Genomic DNA, 26939 nt, shown 5'->3' on the forward strand with positions numbered 1-26939 from the left:
GGCACCGTCCGAACATATCAGAAGGAGGCTGTCGGAACAGATGTTGCAAGGAGCCACCAGCCTCTGACAGAACTCCAGTCCCTTCTTCTTCTTCTTCTTACACTGTTGGTGCTTATTCCCAGACCACCATGAGCTAGGGTTGCCAGCCTCCAGGTGGGGGCTGGTGATCTCCTGGAACTGCAGCTGATCTCCTGACTACATAAATAACTCGTTAATGGATTTATTTTTTTATTTAAAATATTTATTCCACTTCTCCTGGAGAAAATGGCTGCTCTGGAAAGCGGACTGCATGGCTTTATACCCTACCAAAGTCTTTCTCCTCCCTAAACTCCACCCTCCCAAGCTCCACCCCCAAATTCTACTGGATAGATTTGGTTGTAAATTGGATCCTACTCTGTAATTTTGCCCCATTTCATGTATCACTCAGGGCTTTTTTTTTTTAGCAGGAACACACAGGAATAGTTCTGACTGGCTTGGTGGCAGGGGGTGTGGCCTAAATGATCCCTGCTGAGCTTTTTCTACAAAAAGCCCTGTGTGAAACCATGGTGATGTCAGAGGCATGGGTTAGATATAGGGTTGCCAAGTCTGTGTTGGAAAATACCTGGAGACGTTGGGGGTAGATCTGGGAGAGGGTGGGGTTTGGAGAGAGGAGGGGCTTCAGTATGGTCCAATGCCATAGAGTCCACCCTCCAAAGCAGCCATTTTCTCCAGGGGAGCTGATCTCTGCCAGCTGGAGATCAGTTGTAAAAGTGGGAGATCTCCAGGCGTCACCTGGAGGCTGGCAACCCTACCTAAGAAGCATGAAAGAACATAAGAGAAGCCACATTGGATCAGGCCAATGGCCCATCCAGTCCAACACTCTGTGTCACACAGTGACCAAAAACCCCAAGTGCCATCAAGAGGTCCACCAGTGGGGCTAGAAGCTCTTCCACTGTGCCCCCCCCCACCAAGCACAAGAATACAGAGCATCACTGCCCCAGACAGAGTTCCAACAATAAGCTGTGGCTAATAGCCACTGATGGACCTCTGCTCCATATGCTTATCCATTCCCCTCTTGAAGCTGTCTATGCTTGTAGCCACCACCACCTCCTGTGGCAGTGAATTCCACATGTTAATCACCCTTTGGGTGAAGAAGTACTTCTTTTTATCACTTCTAACCAAGAGCAATTTCATTGAGTGCCCATGAGTTCTTGTACTGTGAGAAAGGGAGAAAAGTACTTCTTTCACTACCTTCTCTGTCCCACGCATAATCTTGTAAACCCCTATCATGTCACCCCGCGGTCAACATTTCTCCAGGCTAAAGAGCCCCAAGCGTTTTAACTTTTCTTCATAGGGAAAGTGTTTCAGCCCCTGAATCATTCTACTTGCCCTTTTCTGCACTTTTTCCAATGCTATAATAACTTTTTTGATATTATTTTTTGACATCAGCTTCTAGTAGTGAGCTCAGTGTGGTTTGCTTACTGCACCTGAATCAGGGATTTATGTCTGTTGACAATTACCAGAAGTTTTTAAGCACCTTTACGATGCCAGATGTCATTACAACTCAAATAAACCAGCCGTTTATTCTGTTTTTTTGCTTTTTTAATTTCTTCTTCATTATCTCAATAAATCAGACGTAAGAAAATTTGTCAGCTAATGTGAAAACTATACAGAAGGTACATTGCATTTCGAAGCACGCTCTCGTCTGGGGTGTGTGTGTGTGTTTGTATTCCCTCACATCAGCTGGTAGTTTACTGGGTAACCCTTGCAGAGGTATAGATGGGGTTTAAAAGCTTCTGCAGGTCGTGCGTTTCTGCCTTTGCCTTTGGGGACACAGAGCTGCATTGAGAACTCTTTGATATGCTTGATTCATTTGGCATTGTGGCCAATGGCCAGGTAAATATATAAGAAGACTTAGAGCAGGGGTGGCCAAACTGTGGCTCGGGAGCCACGTGTGTCTCTTTCACAAATATTGTATGACTCTTGACGCCCCGTCTTGAAGCACATTTGGCCGCCCCTGACCGAGAGGAGCCTGTTCTAATGCTTTGGCATCATGGATGGTTACAAAGGGCATCTGAAGACTCAACGGAACCTGAAGAAACAACACTCAGCTGGAGCTGGTGAAAGCCATCCTCCTCCTCCCAAATGGGAACTATGTTGCCATTTGTCTAATCAGTGTGATGCAAATATTGGCGGAGAACAAAAGGCAGAATCTGCCAAATGTTATGGTCAGATGACCTTCAGAGGGGTTGCTCAGAGCACTTATACAGTAACACTGGAACTGGGATCCAAGACACCCAATGCTGACTGCCAGCTAGGATAGATCTGTAGAACTTTTCATGTTTTGGAGGCTTTGATCCCACTGAAACTGGGATCCAAGACACCCAATGCTGACTGCCAGCTAGGATAGATCTGTAGAACTTTTCACGTTTTGGAGGCTTTGATCCCTGCCCAGTTCAGCTTTCCTATTGGATCTCTCAACTAGATCAACCCCTGCCCTGAACATAACTTGCAAATATTATATCTAATCAAGATTGTTCTCCTAACTGTACCACCTTTGCAAGCATGGTATTTTTCTCACTACATCAGCAGGTTGGTGTTTTAAACAAATTGTACCTACAGGGCCTTTCCGCATTATCAGTTTCTTCCCTTGTGTGTTCCTGTTGCTTCATGGTCTCCCCCGCCCTCCAGTTCTGCACATTTTTTGCTCTGTCTAGTGGTTAATTCAATATTCCATCGATTTATGTCCAGCATATCTCCCTGCAGATTTAAGCAGGTTTTCATTCCAGACATAAATCAATGCAATATTGAATCGACCACTAGAGGGGCAAAACACATGCAGAACAGAAACATACACACACACAAACACACATATGAAGCAAAGGGAACCCACAAGCAGGAATGGAATTCCAGCTGGAGCTCCTTTGCATATTAGGCCACACACCCCTGATGTAGCCAATCCTCTAAGAGCTTACAAAGCTTTTTTGTAAGCTCTTGAAGGATTGATATCAGGTGTGGCCTAATATGCAAAGGAGCTCCTGCTAGAATTCTATCCCTGCCCATAAGTGAGGAAAATCAGAACACAGAAAAGATTACAATTTCACACGAGCTTTTTCGACTCCTGAACTGCTCTGAATGGGCAGGATGCCATCTCCCAGGCTTGGGAACTGCACTTCACTGTGGAATTCCTCAATGCTGAGTTTCCTGCCAAAAAATTAATATCACAGGGAAAGGCCCTCTTGAGCGTTCCATTAATCACAAAAGCTTTCGGTGGTAGCCTTCTCTGTGATAGCCCCGTGACTATGAAACAACCTTCCACCAGGGAGGTGCACCTGGCCCCCCTCTCTTTTGATCTTTAGGAGGCAATAGAAGGGGGTTTTATTTACGATCGCCTTGGATTAAAGCAATCCTAAATTGTGATTTTTGACATTTTGGTTTTATGCATTTTTAATGCTCTTTTGTGTATTTTTTTTTATCTTGTAAGCTGCCTTGAGCTCTGTAAAGAAGAAAGGCAGCTAGTACATATTTTGAATAAAATAAAACCGTTGTAAGCAAATTGTCGCGGAAAATGTGGTCTGCAGAACTATGCGGAAAGTTGTGCCCTGATCCATCTCTGAAAGGGGCTTGTTGCAAATGTCTCACTGTCATGTGACCATATGAAACTGAGTTAGACTGTCTTGGACTATCTTGCTCCTTATTAGCCATTCAAGCTAACTGTGCCTTCCAGGCAGGACCGGATCGATGTGTTTTTTGAGGGGGGGGGCAAAATTAAAAAAAATGGCGCCCCCTTATGGGCCATTCTATCTTATGGTCCCATAGAATACAATGGGCTCCATACCCAATTTGGCGCCCCCCCACCCCCGATCCAGCTCTGCTTACAGGACCTCAAGCAGAGAACAATTTCCCCCAATACTTACTAGGGTTTCCAAATCCCCTGCTTCCCATAGTGGAGGACTTCCGCGTGCGTGCAAAGGGTGCGCGACGTAATGACGTCACCCAGAAATGACATCATCAAAATGCCAGTGCGCGCTCTAGGCATTTCCGGGGAAACTCTATGGTTTTCCCAGATGCTCTAGCCATTTGGGAGGTAAAAAACTCTATGGGATCTATTGTACCATAGAGTCTTCCCTCCCAAATGGCTAGAGCGTCCGGAAAAACCATAGAGTTTCCCCAGAAATTCCTAGAGCGGCACCGAACACGCACCACCATTTCGACAGCGTCACTTCTGGGTGACATCATTGCGGCAGCGACATAGGCAGAGGTTCCCCCCGCCGGCCCAACGTGGACCAGTGGATTGGGAACCTCCTGGGCGGGGGAACCCCCACGCAGACCAGGGGCTTGCCAGTCCTAACACTTACTATGTGTGATCTTCTACTACCAAGACATGGTTCCTCCCCATAAAAAATGAAGTAACGCCACTCTAAGGCAGCAACAACCACAGAACCACATGGCGCTTCAGACCATTGGTCAGACAAATTCAGTATTGCCTACTCCGACCGGCAGCAGCTCTCTAGTGTCTCAGGCAGAGTACCATCATTCCGATTAGCTGCCCATGAGATCTTTTAACTAGAGAACCTGAGACTCTTTGTGATCTATCCCTCAGCTACAACTTACGCTTGCCTTCTGGAGATCTCCCACTAACTATAACTAAGATGAATTCTACTGAAGAAAACAATTGCTTTGGAGGGTGGGCTCTATGACGTTATACTCAGTAGAAGTCCCTCCCCAGGCTCCGCCCCCAACATCTCCAGGTATTTCCATACCCAGAGGTGGCAACCCTATGTATTCTTTATGCCTAGGTGCGCTTTGGAAGGTGGCATGGTATAGCCTATTTTTGTCAGCTTCCCAAAGCTAAGCAAGGTTGGCACTTGAATGAGAGACCACCAAAGAAGGCTCTGCAGGAGAAGACAATGGCAATCCCAGGGCTTTCTTTGTAGCAGGAACTCCTTTGCATATTAGGCCACACATCCCTGACGTGGCCAGTCCTCCAAGAGCGTACAGTAGGCCCTGTAATAAAAGCCCTGTCAGCTCTTGGAGGATTGGCTCCATAAGAAAGGTGTGGCCTAATATGAAGAAGATTGGATTTATATCCCGCCCTCCACTCCGAAGAGTCTCAAAGCGGCTCACAATCTCCTTTACCTTCCTCCCCCACAACAGACACCCTGTGAGGTGGGCGGGGCTGGAGAGGGCTCTCACAGCAGCTGCCCTTTCAAGGACAACCTCTGCCAGAGCTATGGCTGACCCAAGGCCATGCTAGCAGGTGCAAGTGGAGGAGTGGGGAATCAAACCCGGTTCTCCCAGATAAGAGTCCGCACACTTAACCACTACACCAAACTAGCTCTCCACCACTTAACCACTACACCACTACTTAACCACTACACCACCACTTAACCACTACACCACTCTCCACTTAACCACTACACCAAACTAGCTCTACACCAAACTAGCTCTACACCAAACTAGCTCTGCAAAGGAGTTTCTGCTCCCCCCCCAAAAAAAGCCCTGGGCAACCCCTCTCTGCATCTCACTTGCCTTGAAAGCCCATGGACGGGGTTACCGTGGGAAGCTGATTGCGGCTTGACAGCGCATCCCTGCATGTTTATGCTTTCCCATACCAAACTGTCCTGATGTTCACCTCCTTTCCTGTTTGAAGGCAGTATTTCAGCCTTCCCGATTTTGAATCATTTTCTTGTTCCTACACCCAGTGAAAGGGAAGTGAACCTTAACTGCCCCGTCTCTGATAGTATCGGGCCCATCACTTGGTGGGTCTCAGTGTGCCTGCTTTCTACCAAGAACTTGCCTGACATCAAGGTTTGCTAGATTCCCCCTCCCCCCCCCCTTTGCATCCTGCCGCCTCCCACCAACGTTGCTCAAGCATCTGTTTCTTCTGAGCAATGCGCTTGAAGCTGTGGGTTCACCCGGACTGACTTTGCACATTTATTTATTTATTTTTCGTAGCAGAAGCAATTGCATTGCAAATGGTTGAATCGCAGGCCTCGGAGGGTCTTGCCGCTTGGTGCATTGCAGTATGCAGGCTTCTTTTTTTTAAAAAAAGGGTATCTTGCAGCAAGGCTATTCATTATCCTTTATAAACGTACTTGATAGGTGACATGGTTGTTTCCAGAATGAAGCTTTCACTCTCATTGAGGGTGTCACTTTCGATGGATGTATTGGCGTTTTTTATCCTCGTTATCCGGGACTGTAATCTCTCATGCTCCCTTCGCAGCTCGGAGTAAGAGTGAGAGAAGGTGTGGAATATCGAAGTGGCCGGGAACGCCATAATTAGAATCCCACTTAGAATGCTACTGAGAGCCACCATCTGACCCGGAACACTCCTCGGTACCATGTCCCCGTACCCCACTGTCGTCATGGAGATGATAGCCCACCAATAGGAGGCAGGGATGCTTGTAAACTCCAAGACTTTCCCGGATTCGTTTTCCGCAAGGTAGACCAGGGGGGAAAAGAGGGTGACAGCCACGCACAAAAACAGCAAGAGCAGGCCGAATTCCCGTGTGCATCGCCGAACCGTGAGGCCCAACGTCTGTAAGCCCAGAGAGTGCCTGGCAAGGCGCATAACATAGAGTATCCTCAAGGCACGTAAGACCCGTAACACCAGACCCACCTTCTCGATGTATGAGTTCCCGCTCGGCCTGTTGTCGTCCTCGGTGGATTCGTCGTCCAGTATGACCAGGGAAGCGTAATAAGGGGAGATGGCCAAGAAGTCGATAATGTTCAAGGGGCCCTTGAAAAACTGGCATTTGCTCTTGGCCTGAATGAACCGGAGGCAGAACTCAAGCGAGAACCAAGCCACGCAGACGGTCTCGATGATGAATATGTAATAGCACTTCTGGGAACATTCACCCTGGGGGCAGAGGAGAAAGAAAGCCAGATGAATGACCCCGAAAATACAGCAGAAACAGAAATCTACGTCTTTATTGGATTTCACTGAATGGATTTTTTTTTTTTTGGAAGGGTTGTAGCCAGGGGACCATTCTTCCCTGACCTTTTAAAAATAATGAATCAGCACTAACTCAACAGCCTTAAATGAATGATATTCATTCACATACGCACAGACGAGACAAGACTATTGAGAGGTTAGAGGGAGAAGATCTGAGAACTATTCACATGTTCAGATGAAGACACACATGACCCATCTTCAAGTACTTGATATGATCACCATCTTCAAGTACTTGAAGGGCTGTCATAGAGAGGATGGTGTGGAATTGTTTTCTGTGGCCCCAGAAGGTAGGACCTGAACCAATGGGTTGAAATTAAATCTAAAGAGTTTTCGGCTCAACATTAGGAAGAACTTCCTGACAGTTAGAGCGGTTCCTCAGTGAAACAGGCTTCCTTGGGAGGTGGTGGGCTCTCCTTCCTTGGAGGTTTCTGAACAGAGGCTAGATGGCCATCTGACAGCAATGAAGATCCTGTGAATTTAGGGGGAGGTATTTGTGAGTTTCCTGCATTGTGCAGAGGGTTGGACTAGATGACCCCAGAGGTCCCTTCCAACTCTATGATTCTATGTCCCAGCAAGCCTGTAAGTTGTACTTGGGTGGTCTCTCTTTATGCAACCGGTAACCCTGTTCAGAGTGCTTGCCCAATTGCATGCATAGATACAACCATCATTAATAGGACCTGTCCAGCTCTTTCGCAGAACAGGCAGACGTCAAGGGATAGACCCAGTAGTTGCAATCCTGCTCTCTTATGATCCCTAAGCAGTTCTTGCTGGCTTGGCATCAGGGCGTGTGGCCTAATATGCAAATGAGATCCTGCTGGGCTTTTTCTACAGAAAAGCTCTGTACACCACCACTGATCAGCTGGCCCGTGGGAGCTAGGGCGGAACTTATCCCAAAAAAGAGGGAGAGCCATCTGACATGCAGCGATGTGACTACATCATTGCTCACATGACCTGGAAGTGATGTCGTCACATCCAGGATGTTGGGGTGACGCTCTGGTATTTGGACAAAAACTCCGGTGGAAGCCAAATTTATCATAGTGGTTTTGCCTAAATACTAGAGTGGTCCGCCCAGTGTCCCAGATGTAATGACATCACTTCCCGATCATGTGGGCAGTGAGGTAGACATATTGTTGTATGCTGGTTGGGCCTCCTGGCTGCCAATAAGTCCTCTTCCTCTCTGCTGACTGCCAAGATGAACTCTCTCCTTGGCCCACGTTGGTTATAAAAAAAGAAGAAGGCTGCAGATTTATACCCCACCTTTCTCTCTGAATCAGAGTCTCAGAGTGGCTTACAATCTCCTTTACCTTCCTCCCCCACAACAGACACCCTGTGTGGTGGGTGGGGCTGAGAGAGCTCTCCTAGAAGCTGCCTTTTCAAGGACAGCTCTGAGAGACCTATGGCTGACCCAGGGCCATTCCAGCAGCTAAAAGTAGAGGAGTGGGGAATCAAACCTGGTTCTCCCAGATAAGAGTCCACACACGTAACCACTACACCAAACTGTTACTCCTGACTTCTACACAGGTTTGAACAGTTAGAACTTTCTGCAAAGAATTAAGGGAATCGTATTTTGTTGAGGATGCCGGGGATTCTCCTTAAAACTCTGTTGCCCCTCTTCTTCTCGGAACTACATGTTCCAGCGTTCCCCAAGGGACTGCCCGAAACATAGGGTATGTAACAAATAGACATTTCTTTATCTTCTGATTCATCCTCCTACCAGTCATCTGGCACATGATTCGCCTTCTGGAGGGGGGAAAGACTGCATTTAACAACAACGGAGAAGAGGCCCCTTTTGCAATGGGTCACAGGGTCAACATCGACCACCCCTGCAATATCTGCTGCTTCATAAGGAGAGTTTTGTTTTGCCCACATACCCTTTAGACACACAGTGAAATGCCAGTTTGCAGTCATTGTCAAAGTCATGGGAAACGGGATCTGAGAGAGAATGATTTGACTTCTCAGATCCACAGTTCAATACCTTTGATAGGGTTTGCCAGCGAGGGCTGGCCCTAGACTGGCACCCCCCAGAAGGCTGGCGCTCTAGCCAGTTGCCTAGTTTGCCAAAGGGCAGGCCCGGCCCTGTTGCCAGCTCTGGGATGGGAAATACCTGTAGGAAGAGGAGACTGGATTTATACCTCACCGTTCGCTACCCGAAGGAGTCCCAGAGCAGTTTACAATCTCCTTTTCCCTTCCCCCTCCCCACAACAGACACCCTGAGAGGTAGGCGGAGCTGAGAGAGCTCTGACAGAAACTGCTCTTGAGAGGAATAGCTCTGCGAGAACTTGTGACTGAGTCAAGGTCACATCAGCAGTTTTATGGGAAGGAGTGGGGAATCAAACTTGGTTCTCCCAGATCAAACCCTGTGCGCTTAACCCCTACACCAAACCGAATGGCGGTAGCGTCAGGGCAGAAGTTTTTGAGACTCAAAACTCCCTTTCCTAGACATGCATAGAAGCTAGGGATGCCAGCCTCCAGGTGGGACCTGGGTAGGGTTGCAAATCCCCAGGTAGGAGCAGGGGATCTCCCAGTCTGGAGCCCGCCCCTGCTTCAGGGTCATCAGAAAGCGGGGGTGGGGGGAGAGAAATATCTGCTGGGCACTCTATTATTCCCTATGGAGACTGATTCCCAAAGGAAATAATGGAGAACTGATCCGCAGGTATCTGGGGCTCTGGGGGGACTATTTTTTGAAGTAGAGGCACCAAATTTTCAGCACAGCATCCAACGCCTCTCCCCAAAGGAACCGCCATGTTTTAAAAAGATTGGACCAAGGGGTCTAATTCTATGAGCCCCAAAAGTAAGTGTCCCTATCCTTCATTCCAGTGGAGGGAAGGCATTTAAAAGGTGCAAAGTCCCTTTCAATGTGATGGCCAGAACTCCCTTCGGAGCTCAATTGTGCTTGTCACAACCTTTCTCCTGGCTCCACCCCCAACGTCTCCTGGCTCCCAGATATTTATTGAATTGGCCTTGGCAACTCTAGACCTGGGGATCCCCTGGAATGACAGCTCATCTCCAGACTACAGAGATCAGTTTCCCCTGAAGACGAGGGATGTTTGGGGAGGTAGACTCTGTGGCTTTGTACCCCAGTGAGGTCCCTGTTCTCCCCAGGCTCCTGGATCTGGCAACCCTACCCCTCCATCTCCCCAGGTTGCCCAGAGATCTGACAGCCCCAGTAGAAGCCCTTCTAGGTCTCTAAGGTGCCATGGACTTGAGTCTAACTGAACAGTCCAAGTTTGCCAAGAACGGTTCCCAGGTCCAATTCAAGAAATACATGGGGGCTTTTGGGGGTGGAGCCAGGCGACTTTGGGGGGGTGGAGCCAGGAGACATTGGGGGTGGAGCCAGGAGCAAGGGTGTGACACGCATCATTGAACTCCACAGGGAGTTCTGGCCATCCCATTTCAAGGCACCGCACGCCTTTTCAATGCCTTCCTTCCATTGGAAATAATGAAGGACAGGGGCGCCTTGGACATATGGACATATGAAGCTGCCTTATACTGAATCAGACCTTTGGTCCATCAAAGTCAGTATTGTCTTCTCAGACTGGCAGCGGCTCTCCAGGGTCTCAAGCTGAGGTTTTTCACACCTATTTGCCTGGACCCTTTTTTGGAGATGCCAGGGATTGAACCTGGGACCTTCTGCTTCCCAAGCAGATGCTCTACCACTGAGCCACCGTCCCTCCCCAATGAGCCTTCTTTGGGGGCTCCTCACCATTGTTTCACTCAGGGTTTTTTGTAGAAAAAGCCCAACAGGAACTCATTTGCATGTCAAGCCACACCCCCTGATGCCAAGCCAGCCGGGACTGTGTTATTGTACAAAGGTCAAGGTCGTTCCCTGTGCAAGCACCAGTCGTTTCCGACTCTGGGGTGTCGTTGCGTTCATGACGTTTTCACGGCAGACTTTTTACGGAGTGGTTTGCCCAGGCCTTCCCCAGCGTTACTGTATACTCCTGCTCAAAAAAAAGCCCTGATAACAAATAAATGTTGTGATCAGAATTACTATGGATAATTATTGAAAATTACAACAAGCTTTACTGTAATACTTATAACCCAAGCAGTCCATAGAATATCCTAAGTACTCAGTCCCATCTTACAGACAAATCTATTGGTGGATATCGTGCTAACAAGCATCAGTGAACTCAGTGTCCATATGGCTGTCCAAATTCATACGGCTGTCATAAAAGGACATGCAATCTTTGTTTCTTAATCCCATGCATGTCCTTTTATGACTGAATTTGGACACTGATGTTAAAGAGCTGCAAGACATAAAAGTAAGATGTTTGAGAGCCACAAGACAGGGAGGAAGGAAGATGGGAAGAGGGAGAGGTGGAAAGAAAGCAACTTTGGGGTTGGAGCTTTAAAGAGAGAAATGTCTTCTCCAAGCCAGCTAATGGGGTGGCGGGGGCTTTGAGAGCCACAGAATATGTGTGGAAGAGCCACATGCGGCTCCCGAGCCACTGTTTCACCATCCCTGCTAGATATCCTTTCCTACAGAAAGCTGATTTACTATTATTGCTTTTTCCCATCTATTTGCCGCTGTAAAAAGCAGAGCTAGGTTACTAGAGAATGACAGTTATATCGAGTCCTAAGGCGGCCTTTGATCAAGTAGCCTTTTCTTGTCTTAGGAAGTGGAAATGGCATTCATGAATGTGCCTCCTCCGTTGCAACAATCTCTCACATTTTAATTAACACCGAAGCAAACGGCATGGCAAGCTGGACTGGGTCGGGCGCTAAACTCTGCGTGACCTTCTTATATTTTAATCTGGCCCCACTGAACTGGAATCGGGCTAGACCGGGAAGAGTTGAAGGTCATGTCATGAGCAGAGAAGCTTTTGTTAAAATTGGAGCCGTTCAGCAGCCAAGTAAATCCTTGTGCCGCGTTCACTGGCTGGCACAATCCCGTACTGGCCAACGGTGGGGGATGCGGGGGAATTGGGTTGCCAGATCCAGGGTAAGAAACTCCTGGGAGAGCCAGTTTGGTGTCATGGTGAAGTATGCGGACTCTTATCTGGGAGAACCAGGTTTGATTCCCCACTCTTCCACCTTCAGCTGCTGGTATGGTCACCCATAGCTCTTGTTGGAGTCGTTCTCGAAAGGGCGGCTTCTGGGAGAGCTCTCTCAGCCCCACCCACCTCACAGGGTGTCTGTTGTGGGGGGAGAAGATATAGGAGATTGTAAGCCGCTCTGAGTCTCTGATTCAGAGAGAAGGGTGGGGTATAAATCTGCAGTCTTCTTCTTCTTCTGGAGATTTGGGGATGGAGCCTGCAGAGGACAGGGATGTCAGTGGGGTGCAAAGCTGTAGAGTCCACCCTCCATACAGGGTTGCCAATCCCCAGGTGGGGGCAGAGGACCCTCCAGTTTGGAGGCTTCACCCCCGCTTCAGGGTCATTAGAAAAAGCAGAGGGTGGGTGGGTGGTAAATGTCTGCTGGGCACTCCACTATTCCCTATGGAGACCGACGGTATAATGGAGAATTGATCTGCAGGTATCTGAGGCTCTGGGGGACTATTTTTTTGAGGTAGAGGCACCACATTTTCTGCATAGCATCCAATGCCTCTCCTCAAAACACCCTCCCAGTTTCAAAAGGATTGGACCAGGGGATCCAGTTCTATAAGCCACAAAAGAAGGTGCCCCTTTTCTTCATTATTTCCAATGAAGGGAAGGCATTTAGAAGGTGTGTGGTCCCTTTAAATGTGATGGTCAGAACTCCCTTTGGAGTTCAATGATGCTTGTCACACCCTTGCTCCTGCCTCCACCCCCCAAATCTTCTGGCTCCACCCCCCAAAGTCCCCAGAAATTTCTTGAGTTGGACCTGGCAACCCTAGAATTAGCTCCTCAGCAACAGGTAGAAAATGCCATTTTTCACTATATTTTAATGTATTTTTTCCTAATGGCAAACTAGAATGTATATAATGTATGTAATGGACCTGATGAGCCACAACACCCGAGCTGGTATCCACTCCGGCCCACTTGCAAAGTTCTTGGCATAGACCGGATCCCCTGGAAAGAACCCCCTAGTGGCCCCCCTAGGGGGTTGGCTCCCTTGGGGGAGCTGTGGAGGTCCGGGGTCCGGTCGGGCTGTAGCCTATCAAGCTGGGTGGCTAGCCTCCTGCCCATGAGTAGCTTGGCGGGGCTTACGCCCGTAGCCGCATTAGGGTTGATCCTGTTCCCAAATAGGAAGGCGGGCAGTTGGTGGTCCCAATCCCCTTGAACTATGCGATTCAGGGCCTCCTTGGTTGTGCGAACCATGCACTTCGCTTGGCCGTTAGTTGCAGGGTGAAAGGGAGTGGACCATATGTGGCAGATGAGGTACCTATTCAGGAATTCCTGGAACTCCTGGGAGGTAAAAGCGGTGCCGTTGTCCGTCACTACGGTGTCAAGGATCCTGTGGGTGCAAAGAACCCTCTGTAAGGCTCTGACTGCGGCCGCAGTGGAGGTGGAAGCAACTGGGATGACCTTCAGCCACTTCATGTAAGTATCCACCAAGATAAAGAATATTTGCCCCTGGTATGGCCCCGCAAAATCTAAGTATAGCCAAAACCATGGCACCTGATTCCCAGCGGTGAACAGGGGCACCGGGCAGAGTTGGCCGGGACTCTTGGCAGGGCGGGCACCTCCTAATCCACCCATCTATCTCTTCATCCATCCCCGGCCACCATACATAGCTCCGTGCCAGAGCTTTCATATGCACTATCCCAGGATGCGTCTCGTGGAAGGCTTCAAGCACTTGCTTCCGGAGTGGGAGAGAGACCACCACTCTGCTGCCCCACAGAATACATCCTTTGTGTAAGGAGAGTTCCTCCCAGCAGGAAACAAAAGGCCTGCATTTAGCGTCCAATTTGCCCATGGGTCAACCCCTCCCCACCCAGTCCGAAACGCGTGCAAGGATGTGGTCTCTACCCGTGGACCTGGCAACCTCAGTGGCGTGGAGGGGCCGCTCTGGTAGAGACTCCAGAAGCATCACGTGGTAGGCCGGGGCCGGATCGGGGTCCATCTCCGGCAGCGGAAGGCGGCTGAGGGCGTCTGCATGGTCCATTGCCTTGCCAGGGCGGTAGACTAGCTTGTATGTGTAGGAGTTGATGAACTCTTTCCACCGCAGGACCCAATGTGACAGGATCTGCAGCATCCGGCGGTCTGGGGCAAGAAGGCCGAGCAATGGCTTGTGGTCTGTGGCAATCGTGAAGTGCCTACCATACAGGTAGTCATTGAATTTGTATATACCCGCCACGATTGCCAATGCCTCCTTGTCTATTTGGGCGTAGTTGCGCTCAGCCTGGTTCAAAGTCCGAGAGTAATAGGCCACGGGGACCTCTCTCCCATCTGGGAGTTGATGGCCCAGGACGGCGCCCACTCCGTAAAGGGAAGCATCACAGGCTAAAATCACGAGGAGGGACTCGTCAAAATGGTGGAGTACCTCATTTGAAACCAAGATGTCCTTGACTACCTGGAAGGCTGAGACCTGCTTTTTTCCCCAGACCCATGGGGTGTCCTTATTTAGAAGTCTGTGTAGGGGTTCGGCCAGGACTGCTTTGTGGGGCAAGAATGAGTAGTAAAAGTTCAGGAGTCCCAAAAAACTTTGAAGCTCCACCTTGCAAGTGGGGGCCAGGGCCTGGACTATCACCCTGGTCTTGTCGGCCGTTGGGTAAATTCCCGCGGTGTCCACCGCAAACCACAGGAACTCCACCCTTGGCATCCCAAGCAAGCACTTCTCCCGCTTCACATTGAGACCCGCATTCTGGAAACTGCAGAGCACCTCTTGAAGGCAGCAGCAGAACTCATCGGCGTCAGGTGCCACTATCAAAACGGCATCGAAAAAGAGTTGTACTCCGGGAATCCCTTTAAGGAGAGAGTCCATTAAGCGTTGGAAAATTCCCAAAGCCATGCTGACCCCAAATTGTAGCCTCTGCACCTTGAAAGCACCCCGGTGTGTAACGATGTTCTGAGCCTCAGCTGTTTGGTCATCCATCGGAAGTTGTTGGTATGCTTGGGCCAAATCCAACTTCCTGAAAATCTTAGAATCGGCCAGGGAGGCGAGGACATGGCTGACAACCGGGGCAGGGTATGGGGGGGGTACTGTAGTGCTTTATTGATTGTGCATTTGTAGTCTGCACAGATGCGCACATCCCCGTTTGGCTCAAGTGCGGTGACTATGCGGGTTTCCCAAGTGGCGTGGGAGATGGGCTCTAGCACCCCCTGGGCAATGAGGCGGTCCAGTTTGGCTTCAATTTTTGGCTTAAGCGCAAACGGAACCTGCTGAGCTGTCAGCCTTAAGGGCCTAACCGTGGGGTCCAGCTGTAGCGCGATAGATGGCCCCTAGTAGGTTCCCAGAGCCCCATCGAATACTTCTAGGAACTCCCGGCACACTTGGTCAAAATTGTGGGCCTGCATGTGGTCCGCCCTAACAATTTTAATTACCAGGGGCTTAAACCACGCCAATCCCAAAAGGGTGGTGAGCTGGCACTTCACTACAAGTATGTCCAGGTCCCCTTTAAAATTTTTGAACTCCACCCTAACGCCCACCCCATGATCTGCACCAGATTCTTTTGAAAGTCCTGCAATATGAACTCCGCGGACTGGAGGGCCAGCTGGTTGTGAGGGCAGAGTTTACTAAGGGTCTCCTCCTAAATTATGGAGATGGAGGATCCCGTGTCCAATTCCATCAAGCAGGGACCCTCTTTGATCAAGACCTGGACTTTGACCTTTTCGGGGATGTCTAGGAGCAAGTTCATTACCTGGATACTGTTTGAGGCCATCATGTGTGCATCTGTTGAGTCATAGTGTGCGGACTGGGGCCTCCTGTTGGTTCTGGCCCTGCAAGCTCGGGCGATGTGGCCCATTTTTCCGCAGCTTCTGCAATCTAGGGGCAGTCTCAGTGCTCATGTGGGTCCCCACAGCTGGTGCACTTGGTGCTTGGCTTCTCTGCTGCCCATGGTCAGGTTGGTGTTTTCGGCCCGCTGAGCAGCTGGTGGCGAAGCTGGTGTGTCCCTTCCTCATCGGAGCCGTCTGAGATCGAAGCAGTGGCGGCCTGGTTCACGGAAGGGGTGGTGTGCGTCTGTTCGAAGGCGGTTGCCTGTCGAAGTGCTTTCACGAGGTTGATGCCTTTGTCCTCGTATGCTAGCAACTTTCGGCGCATTTTCTCCTTCCGGACGCCAACCGTGAAGCGGTCCAGCAGGATCTCTTCCAGGTTCCCCGTGAAATCACATCAGGGCTAATCCACGGAGCTCCTCAAGATACTCGGCAGTGGATTCAGCGTGTGTCTGCTGTCTCATGTAGAACGCGTGCCTGTGTGTGAGACGAGATGGCTTCGCCTTGACCAGCTGGTCGTAGGTGGCCCTTGCGAGGGTGGTTGGTGCAATGAGTCGCTTCATCAGCTGCATAGTCTCCACCCCGCACAAACTCAGGAGAAGTGCCTTCTTCTGGCCGCTTCCTCCATTTTGTGCAGCTCTATGTAGTAGTTGATCTGGTCCACCCATGATTCCCATAAGTCGGGCCAGGTGATGTCGAATGCCGGTAGGGTTTGTCCAGGAGCAGTAGCCATGACCTCGGCAGCGGAAACACTAGAGCTCGGACTGCTGGAGGCCGTAGGCTGCTCTCTGCTCACCAGTATTCTATCCTCGTCGCCAGAGTAATGTACTGAAGTTGGAGACGTTCAGATGGCAACGTGCTTTATTAGCTAGTACATCACAAAGACAACATGGCGGGTCTGGGTCCCCTGTTATATACATTTCCCGGAACAACCTTCTTCCCGGTCAGGTCCAATCCTGGCCAGTTAAATTTCCCACCACTGATCATCATAGGCGGGCTGCGTTCGTCCCTTCCAGGCACCACCCACAGGTGCGCTGTGGTGTACCTTCCGGGACGAACGCCAGACACAACACAGAGCTTTTGGGTGTCATCTGGCACAGCTGTCAGTGTTCGAGCTATCCAAAGGCAACAATTAGCTTCTGCCCTATAGTAGATTCTACAGCTTGCTTCCAGGGGGAGATGTTCCTGTTTTTCCCTCCTTCGTATTCCTCCTCAAGGCTCCCTTTTCCCTCAGGTGGCCAAACTGTGGCTTGGAAGCCAGATGTGGCTCTTTTGCACATATTGCGTGGCTCTCAATGTCCCCACAGCCCCATTGGCTGGCTTGGGGGAGGCATTTGTCTCTTTAAATCACTTCTCCAAGCCAAGTTAGCTGACAGCTTGGCGATTGCATTTAAAGTTAAAGTTGCTTTCTTTCCCCCTTCCCCTCTCTCTCTCATCTATTTGCCTGCCTTCCTTGCAGCTTTCAAACATTCAACATCCATGTCTTGCAGCTCTCAAACATCAGATGTTTCTTCTATGCGGCTCTTATGTTAAGCAAGTTTGGCCGCCCCGCTCTATCCCAACGTTTTAACCAGTGTTCCCTCTAAGCTGAGTTAGTGTGAGCTAGCTCACAGATTTTTAGCCTCCAGCTCACACATTTTTGTCTTAGCTCAGGAAGGATGGCCCCAGAGCACAATAATTGATGCAGTAGCTCACAACTTTAATGCCAGTAACTCACAGCTTTAATATTAGTAGCTCACAAAGTAGAATTTTTGCTCACAAGACTCTAGCTTAGAGGGGGAGTCACAGTAAAGGTGAGTATCAGTCTCCCTATAGAACAGGGGTGGCAGAAGAAGAAGAAGAAGAAGAAGAAGAAGAAGAAGAAGAAGAAGAAGAAGAAGAAGAAGAAGAAGAAGAAGAAGAAGAAGAAGAAGAAGAAGAAGAAGAAGATGATGATGATATTGGATTTATATCCCGCCCTCCACTCCGAAGAGTCTCAGAGCGGCTCACAATTTCCTTTTCCTTCCTCCCCCACAACAGACACCCTGTGAGGTGGGTGGGGCTGGAGAGGGCTCTCACAGCAGCTGCCCTTTCAAGGACAACCTCTGCCAGGACTATGGCTGACCCAAGGCCATGCCAGCAGGTGCAAGTGGAGGAGTGGGGAATCAAACCCGGTTCTCCCAGATAAGAGTCCACACACTTCACCACTACACCAAACTGGCTCTCCACAACTCCCATCAGCCCCAGCCATTGGCCATGCTGGCTGGGGCTGATGGGAGTTGTAGGCAAAAAAACATCTGGAGAGCTACCGTTGGCCACCCCTGCTATAGAACATAGTAGAGAGTCCAGTGGCACCTTTCAGACTAACAAATAATTGCAGCATTACCTTTCGAGAAACACCGCTGTCATTGCAGAGTGGTGTTTCTCAAAAGCTGTGTTTCTCGAAAGCTGGTGTTACATTAAAATGCGTTAGTCTTAAAGGTGCCACTGGACTCTTTACTATTTTGCAGCAGCACACTAACACGGCTAACTCCTCTGGACCTAGAGAACATGGCTGCTTTAATTTAATTTAATTTTTAGATTTATACCCCACCCTATCCCGCAAGCAGGCTCAGGGCGGCTCACAACGATAAAACAACAGAGTTAAAACAATACCATAAAAACAGACGTTCCCAAACAGGAACAGCACGGTAAACAGTCTTTTACAGACCTAGGAAGTAAACAGCGCGTGGCTGATGGCTAACAGCATAACATAACAACGTAGTGGTGAAATGCTGGGGGAAGTGATGACTTTCAGAGGACGCCCGCTGGATTAATTAAACACCTGGCGGAAGAGCTCCGTCGTACAGGCCCTGCGAAAGCTCGATAAGTCCCGTAGGGCCTGGATCTCCAGAGGGAACTCATTCCACCAGGTAGGGGCCTGGACCAAAAAGGCCCTAGCCCTCGTTGAAGCCAGCCAGGTGTCCTTAGGACCGGGGACTATGAGAAGATGTTGAGCAGCAGACCTCAGAGCCCCGGGGTTCATATGGGGAGAGGCGGTCCCGAAGATAAGGGGTGGACTCCATGGTTTTATACCTGATGAGGTCCTTCTCCTCCTCAAACCCCACCTTCCCCAGGCACCGCCCCCCCCAGAATTTCCAGACCCAAAGCCACCAAACCTAGTTGAACTCCAAAGAAGGGCTCGCTATGCTATCTGTCTGGTGCACTTTCTTCCCATTCATCGGACTGTTGGAGCAGCTTTCCCTGATCTCCTTTCTGTCCTCACAGTAACTCTGAATGGTGGAATCTACGGCACTGTGCACCACTAAAGTTCGTCCCCGGGCTCCATCCCCAAATATCCAGGAATTTCTCAACCCGGAGTCGCCAACCCTTTGTAGATCCCTTATTAAGGCAGGTTAGGCTAAAAGAAGAGGAGCAGTTTAAGGTTGCCAAGGGGGCTTCAGAGCTGGATGGGCGTTTGATCGTGGCTCTCTCCAGCTCTAATCCAGCACCCTAAATGTCTACACCCAGGGCTTTTTTTTTAAGCAGGAGCTCCTTTGCATATTCGGCCGCGACCCCCTGATGTAACCAATCCTCCGGGAGCTTACAGGGCTCTTCTTACAAGGGCCTACTGTAAGCTCCAGGGGGATTGGCTACATCAGGGGTGTGTGGCCTAATATGCAAAGGAGGTCTTGCTAGAATTCCTTACAGGGCTCTTCGTACAGGGCCTACTGGAAGCTCCAGGGGGATTGGCTACATCAGGAGGGTGGGGCCTAATATGCAAAGGAGGTCCTGCTAGAATTCCTTACAGGGCTCTTCATACAGGGCCTACTGGAAGCTCCAGGGGGATTGGCTACATCAGGGGGGTGGGGCCTAATAGGCAAAGGAGGTCCTGCTAGAATTCCTTACAGGGCTCTTCGTACAGGGCCTACTGGAAGCTCCAGGGGGATTGGCTACATCAGGAGGGTGGGGCCTAATATGCAAAGGAGGTCCTGCTAGAATTCCTTACAGGGCTCTTCGTACAGGGCCTACTGGAAGCTCCAGGAGGATTGGCTACATCAGGGGGGTGGGGCCTAATAGGCAAAGGAGGTCTTGCTAGAATTCCTTACAGGGCTCTTCGTACAGGGCCTACTGGAAGCTCCAGGGGGATTGGCTACATCAGGGGTGTGTGGCCTAATATGCAAAGGAGGTCCTGCTAGAATTCCTTACAGGGCTCTTCGTACAGGGCCTACTGGAAGCTCCAGGAGGATTGGCTGCATCAGGGAGGTGTGGCCTAATATGCAAAGGAGGTCCTGCTAGAATTCCTTACAGGGCTCTTCGTACAGGGCCTACTGGAAGCTCCAGGAGGATTGGCTGCCTCAGGGAGGTGTGGCCTAATATGCAAAGGAGGTCCTGCTAGAATTCCTTACAGGGCTCTTCGTACAGGGCCTACTGGAAGCTCCAGGGGGATTGGCTACATCAGGGGGGTGGGGCCTGATATGCAAAGGAGGTCCTGCTAGAATTCCTTACAGGGCTCTTCGTACAGGGCCTACTGGAAGCTCCAGGGGGATTGGCTACATCAGGGGTGTGTGGGCTAATAGGCAGAAGAGTTCCTGCTCCCAAAAGAAAAAAATTACCCTGCCTACACCTCTTTGATTCTAAAAACACTCAGAACATTTTAATAAGCGATCTACAAAGGGTTGGCGACTGCGGGTTGAGAAATTCCTGGATATTTGGGGATGGAGCCCGGGGACGAACTTTAGTGGTGTGCAATGCCGTAGATTCCACCATTCAAAACCCACCATTTTCTCCAGGGGAACTGATCTCTGTCATTTGGAAGTCTGTTGCAATTCTGGGAGATCTCCAGGTCCCCCCTTGGAGGTCGGGACGGGGTTGGAGAGGAAGGAAAAAGCTCAGTGCAAACAAACCTCAATATCAAATAAGGCACTCGCTTATTAGATTGTATAAATAATTCAAAACCTGTTCAAAGGAAATTACAATCAATAACTTATTATGAAATAATTGTGCAAATAGAGAAATTAGGCGCCCCAAATCTCCCGCCCTGGCGGGAGAACACTGGATTTTGAGCCTCCTCCCCCGGTCTGCAAATATTCGGAAGCGGGAGGGGGGACGATGCTTCCCCCTCACAGCGCCGGGCCGCCGCAGCAACACCAGCGCCGCACCAACATTTGGAGGCGGGGGTGGGGGGTGGGGGGAACTGCTTCCCGCGCCGCCGCCGCGTCAGCTGACCAGAGGGGGAAGCCCCTGCTCCGTTGCTGCTGGCCGCGCTTGGCGCCTTGGCGCCTGCAGCCACTCCGCAGGCATCGACGGCTCCAGCCGCATTACCACCCCCTGTGCCCTCGCTTCCTACCAGGGGCTGCAGCAGAGCCACTTCAGGAAACCCCTGGCAGAGCGGGCGCTGAGCGGCGACAGGGAAGGGGGGATCGCGTGATGAGGTGGGGAAGGAGGAAGCGAAGGGAGAAGGCCTGGCTGAGGAAGAGGAGAAGGAACCCCCGGCGGCGCCCAAAGGGAGGCCAAGAGGGCCCAACTTTTCTCCCTGCCCCGTTCCCTCTCGTGCTGGCTGGTGCTCCAGACAGGCCGGATTGGCTCGAGGGCTCTTCGCTCGGCTCTCCCGCTAGCGCCTCCCTCCTCGCTTCTGCCACTCACACGCGCCCGCCTGCTTTCGCCCGGCCGGAATCGCCGGCAGCTTCTCCTCAGCTTCCCTCCCACTCCCAGGCCTGGCTCCCTTCAACGCGCCGGCCTTTTCCGCTCGCCTGCCGCTTAGCAATGCCTGCTCCTGAGGAAACATCAGCCTTTTTCTAGGGCGCCAGTCGCTGGGCTTTGGCTTCCCCGGTTTAGCGTCCGCAAATTGCAGGCTCCCCCTCCCCGCCTTTGAGTAAAGAGCTGCCAATAGGAAAGGGTTGGTCATCAAAGCCTTTGGGATTTCAGCCAGATGCAGGACCATGGCAGAATGCAGATTTGCATTGGGGGGTGGATCCACATGTCACTTGAGGACTTATCACCAGCTTTAAGAGGGGATTGGATAAAAATATGGAGCAGAGGTCCATCAGTGGCATAATTGTCCATCTTGGAGTTCAATTATGCTTGTCATACCCTTGTTCCTGGCTCCGCCCCCAATGTCTCCTGGCTCCACCCCCAAAGTCTCCTGGCTCCACCCCCAAAGTCCCCAGATATTTCTTGAATTGGACTTGGCAACCCTAAGAGAAATACATCACAGTTTATGAGTCTCTCTTAGCAGAGGAGCCAATTTCTAAGTCCACGCAGGTGATTTCTTCTTAATTGACCCAACTTAAGCTTCTCATAGATGGGTATACTCCATTCATGGAGACATAAAGTTAATATGGCCTGGGACCTGTCTACCTTTGGGACTGCCTTATTGTCCCCAACTGGGGATTGGCAGGATATTAACTTTCAAAAGTCAAAGATATAGAGCCAGCTTGGTGTAGTGGTTAAGTGTGCAGACTCTTATCTGGGAGAACTGGGTTTGATTCCCCACTCCTCCACTTGCGGCTGCTGGAATGGCCTTGGGTCAGCCATAGCTCTGGCAGAGGTTGTCCTTGAAAGGGTGGTTGAAAGAGCCAGTTTGGTATAGTGGTTAATTGTGCGAACTCTTATCTGGGAGAACCGGGTTTGATTCCCCGCTCCTCCACTTGCACCTGCTGGAATGGTCTTGGGTCAGCTATAGCTTTGGCAGAGGTTGTCCTTGAAAGGGTGGTTGAAAGAGCCAGTTGGGTGTGGTGGTTAAGTGTGCAGACTCTTAACTGGGAGAACCGGGTTTGATTCCCCACTCCTCCACTTGCACCTGCTGGCATGGCCTTGGGTCAGCCATAGCTTTGGCAGAGGTTGTCCTTGAAAGGGCAGCTGCTGTGAGAGTCCTCTCAGCCCCACCCACCCCCCAGGGTGTCTGTTGTGGGGGAGGAAGATAAAGGTGATTGTGAGCCACTCTGAGATCCGGAGTGGGGGGCGGAATATAAATCCAATATCATCATCATCATCTTCATCATCATCAAAGTCTCTTTCATCTGATCCAGGCAGGAATGGAGAACCCTGGTCCCTTGTATCACAAACAGAAGGCGGGAGATGAACTGGGAGAGAAGGACTCTGGGATCTCCGTTCCTTCTTGCATCTGAGAAAGGTAGCTTTAACTCTCGAGAGCTTCTTCCCTGACAATCTGATTGGTTCCTCAGGTGCTAGAAGACTCCGATCTAGCTGTTCCCCTGCAAACCAACGGGGCGACCCTCGGAAACAATCCTGCTCTAAGTGGCTTTTCCAGAATTCCAGGGATTTTTGTTCCTGCTGCCTGTGCAAAATCTGAAATCCTGGCGAGGACTGCTTTGGCATGACACCAGCCAACATGTTTCCCGGGGGTGATTACGAGAGGAGGCTCCGTTTGGAAGGTTTCGCCATCTGTAGCCAAAGGCTCGATGCTTCTTCTGGAAGCAGAGGCTGGGTGCAGAGTCCTTGCTGAGGCAAAGTAGGCTCAGAGCTGGGTGGTCCCTAGAAAGGGAGACCACTTGGGAGCCCCCCCGGGGCAAGACTGCCTTGAGTTCGAAGGGTGGGATTGAAATGTAACACATTCTGCATGAGTGCAAGGCAGGGACATGGTTGGAGCTGCCTGCGTGGATAAAAAGGAAGGCCAGAAGAACTCTGCTGGATCAGACCAATGGCCTGTCTAGTCCAGGAGTGGCCAAACTGAGCTCCTCTTTCACACATATTGTGTGGCTCTCGAAGCCCCCCCTCCCCACCCCATCAGACGGTTTGCAGAAGGCATTTCTGTCTTTAAATCACTTCTCCAAGCCAGGCCAGGTGGCCCTCGGAGAATGCATTCAAAGTTAAAGTTGTTTTCTTTCCACCTCTCCCTCCCCCCTCCTCCAAGGAGGGCTGGAAAGAGAGGTGGAAAGAAAGCAACTTTAACTTCAAACTTAACTGGCTGGCTTGCTTGGAGAAGCAATTTAAAGAGAGAAATGCCTTCTCCGAGCCGGCTGATGGAGTAGTGGGAGGGAGAGGTGGAAAGAAAGCAATGTTAACTTTAAACTTAACTGGCTGGCTTGGTCTGGAGATGCGATTTAAAGAGAGAAATGCCTTCTCCGAGCCGGCTGATGGGGTGGTGGGAGCTTCAAGACCCACACGTGGCTCCCGAGCCACAGTTTGGCCACCCCTGTTTCATCATGTCCTTTGCCCCCAGTCATCCTTATTTAAGTGAAAAAGCCCCTTTTAGCCTTCTTGCAAGGGAAGTGATCCAACATCTTGATCATTTTGCCTACCATTTTCTATATCTTTTCCAGCTCTCTGGTAGCCTTTTTTGAGATGGGTGTTAGCTCTAAACAAGGGCATTTCAGCGCTGGCACCGTCACCTTTCGTTTCTCTTTCAAAAAATCCCTAGCACGTATATTTCATCTTTGTTACATGGTAAAGGAAACCCAACGCCTCAAACAAGCGGAGACCACTTATCGTGTTTAAAATCACAAAAGGACAAGCTTAATGCGGTTGGCCAGTTTGGTGCAGCAGTTAAGTGTGCGGACTCTTATCTGGGAGAACCGGGTTTGATTCCCCTCTCCTCCATTTGCACCTGCTGGAAAGGCCTTGAGTCAACCATAGCTCTCGTAGGAGTTATCCTTGACAGGGCAGCTGCTGTGAGAGCCCTCTCAGCCCCACCCATCTAACAGGGTGTCTGTTGTGGCGGGAGAAGATATAAGCGATTGTAAGCCGCTCTGAGTCTCTGATTCAGAGAGAACGGCAGGGGATGAATCTGCAGCCTTCTTCTGAAGAGAATCCTGTCCCAATCCTGAACTGTCAATAGGGTTGCCAAGTCCAATTCAAGAACTATCTGGGGTCTTTGGGGGTGGAGCCAGGAGACTTTGGAGGTGGAGCCAGGAGATATCGGGGTGGAACCAGAAGCAGGGTTGTGCCAAACACAATTGAACTCCAAAGGGAGTTCTAGCCAGCACATTTAAAGGGACCGCACACCTTTTAAATGCCTTCCCTCCACTGGAAATAATGGATAGGGGCACCTTCTTTGGGGGCTCATAGAACTGGACTAGGGGGGTAATTTGGGGAGAAGGATTGGATGCTATGCTGAAAGTTTGGTGCCTCTACCTCAAAAAACAGCCCCCTCTCAGAGCCCCAGATATCATTAGTACCAATTCTCCATTGTTTCCTATGGGAATAAGTCCCCATAGGGAATAATAGAGTTCCCAGCAGATAGGGGCACCTTCTTTTGGGACTCATAGAATTGGACTCCCTGGTCCAATCCTTTTGAAACTTGGCAGGTATTTTGATGAGAGGCACTGGATGCTACCATTCAAATTTGGTGCCTCTACCTTAAAAAACAGCGCCCCCCCCCCGAGCCCCAGATACCTGCAGATCAATTCTCCTTTATTCCCTATGGGAATTGGTCTCCATAGGGAATAATGGAGCGCCCAGCAGACATTTCCCTCCCCTCCTCCACTTTCTGATGACCCTGAAGCAGGGGGAGGGCCTCCAATCCTGGGGATCCTCTGCCCCCACCTGGGGATTGGGCAAACCGGAAACTGCAGTGTCCTGATTAGCAAACACTAGAAATAAACCACTGCATTTTTATGTTGCAAATCAATGCTTAAACAATTTCTTTCATAATGATGCAATTATATTGTTATCATCACAAACCAAAATTCATTAAATGTCCATAGAAAAATCAAAAAGTTCTTTCACACCACTCTTATAAGGTAGCACTTCACAGTCGACCGCCTCACTTGCTTGAAAGACATAGACGGTGCCGCCCTTGTATATGATTCCTCCTATTGGCAGCAGACCGAAGTCTTACAGGTGCGGCAGCTACAAAGGTCCTAGGTTCAGTTCTGTGTTTCGTTCGCCGTCCACTGGCCGCTTTTCTTTTAGCTTTGGAACCCGAAAGGCAATTGCTCACACATTATAATACTATGTCACTTTGCAGCTTGCACGAATGGTTCTGTATTGTAATGTGTGAGCAATTGCCTTTAGCACGGGTTCCAAAGCGTAAAGAAAGCGGCCAGTGGAAGGTGAACGACGCAAAGAACTTAACCTAGGACCTGTGTAGCCGCCACACTTGTCAGACTTCGGTCTGCTACCCATAGGAGGAATCCTATACAAGCGTGGTGCTGTCTTCGTCTTTCAAGCAAAGGAGAACTGAGACAGTGGACTGTAAAGTAGTACCTGACAAGAGTGACGTGAAATAACATTTTGATTTTGAAAGTGCTACTTTACAAGAGTGGTGTGAAATAACTTTTTGATTTTCCTATGGACATTTAATGAATTTTGGTTTGTGATGATAATAATATAATTGCATCATTATGAAAGAAATTGCTTAAGCATTGATTTGCAAGGAGATTGACAACAGGCTGGCAAAGGCAAACCGTGCATTTGGCCGATTGCATAAAAGAGTGTGGAGCAACAAGCATCTGAAAAAAGGCACAAAGATGAATGTTTACAAAGCAGTTGTGATGACAACCCTCATCTACGGCTCCGAATCGTGGGTTTTATACCGTCATCACCTGCGACTCCTTGAGCGCTTTCATCAGCGCTGCCTTTGCACCATCCTCAACATCCACTGGAGTGACTTTGTGACCAACACTGAAGTCCTCAAGCGGGCGGAGGTTACAAGCATCGAGGCACTGCTGTTGAAGACGCAGCTGCGCTGGACAGGGCATATTTCCAGGATGGAAAACCACCGCCTTCCCAAGATTGCCCTGTATGGTGAACTTTCCACCGGCCATCAAAACAGAGGGGCACCAAAGAAGAGGTACAAGGACTCCTTGAAGAAATCCCTTGGTACCTGTCGCATTAACCATCACCAGTGGTCTGACCTAGCCTCAGATCGCAAAGCATGGAGGCACACCATCCACCAGGCTGTCTCTTCCTTTGAGAACACACGCATAGCTGGTCTTGAGGACAAAAGGAGATTGAGGAAGAATCGCACTGCTACAGCACCAACCCCAAATCAGACTTTTCCCTGCAGCCGCTGTGGCCGGACCTGCCTGTCCCGCATTGGTCTTGTCAGCCACCAGCGAGCCTGCAGCAGATGTGGACTACTGCACCCTTCTTAAATCTTCGTTCGCGAAGTCAAGCCGAGAGACGAGAGATTTGCAACATAAAAAAGCAGTGGTTTATTTCTAGTGTTTGCCCACCTGGAGATTGGCAACCCTAACTGCCAAAGTCGTTGAGCTGTTTTTGGAAGTTTAGTCTTTGTAGTTGTTCTCCCCTCCCCCATTTAAAATGCCCTTGATATTTGAGAT

General features: G+C 50.1%; 1 protein-coding gene across 1 annotated transcript in view; it reads right to left on the bottom strand.

Annotated features, from left to right (window-relative positions):
* Positions 1–5854: 5854 nt before the first annotated feature.
* Positions 5855–26939, bottom strand: part of KCNG4 (potassium voltage-gated channel modifier subfamily G member 4) — a 52452-nt gene continuing 31367 nt past the window's right edge. Inside the window, exon 2 of the mRNA XM_060253997.1 lies at positions 5855–6841. Coding sequence (XP_060109980.1) covers positions 6059–6841 — 783 coding nt within the window. The 3' untranslated portion in view covers positions 5855–6058. The remainder of the gene's footprint in view (positions 6842–26939) is intronic.

Source organism: Heteronotia binoei, chromosome 14 (genome assembly GCF_032191835.1).
Source record: "Heteronotia binoei isolate CCM8104 ecotype False Entrance Well chromosome 14, APGP_CSIRO_Hbin_v1, whole genome shotgun sequence".
In the NCBI taxonomy this organism is placed as follows: domain Eukaryota; kingdom Metazoa; phylum Chordata; class Lepidosauria; order Squamata; family Gekkonidae; genus Heteronotia; species Heteronotia binoei.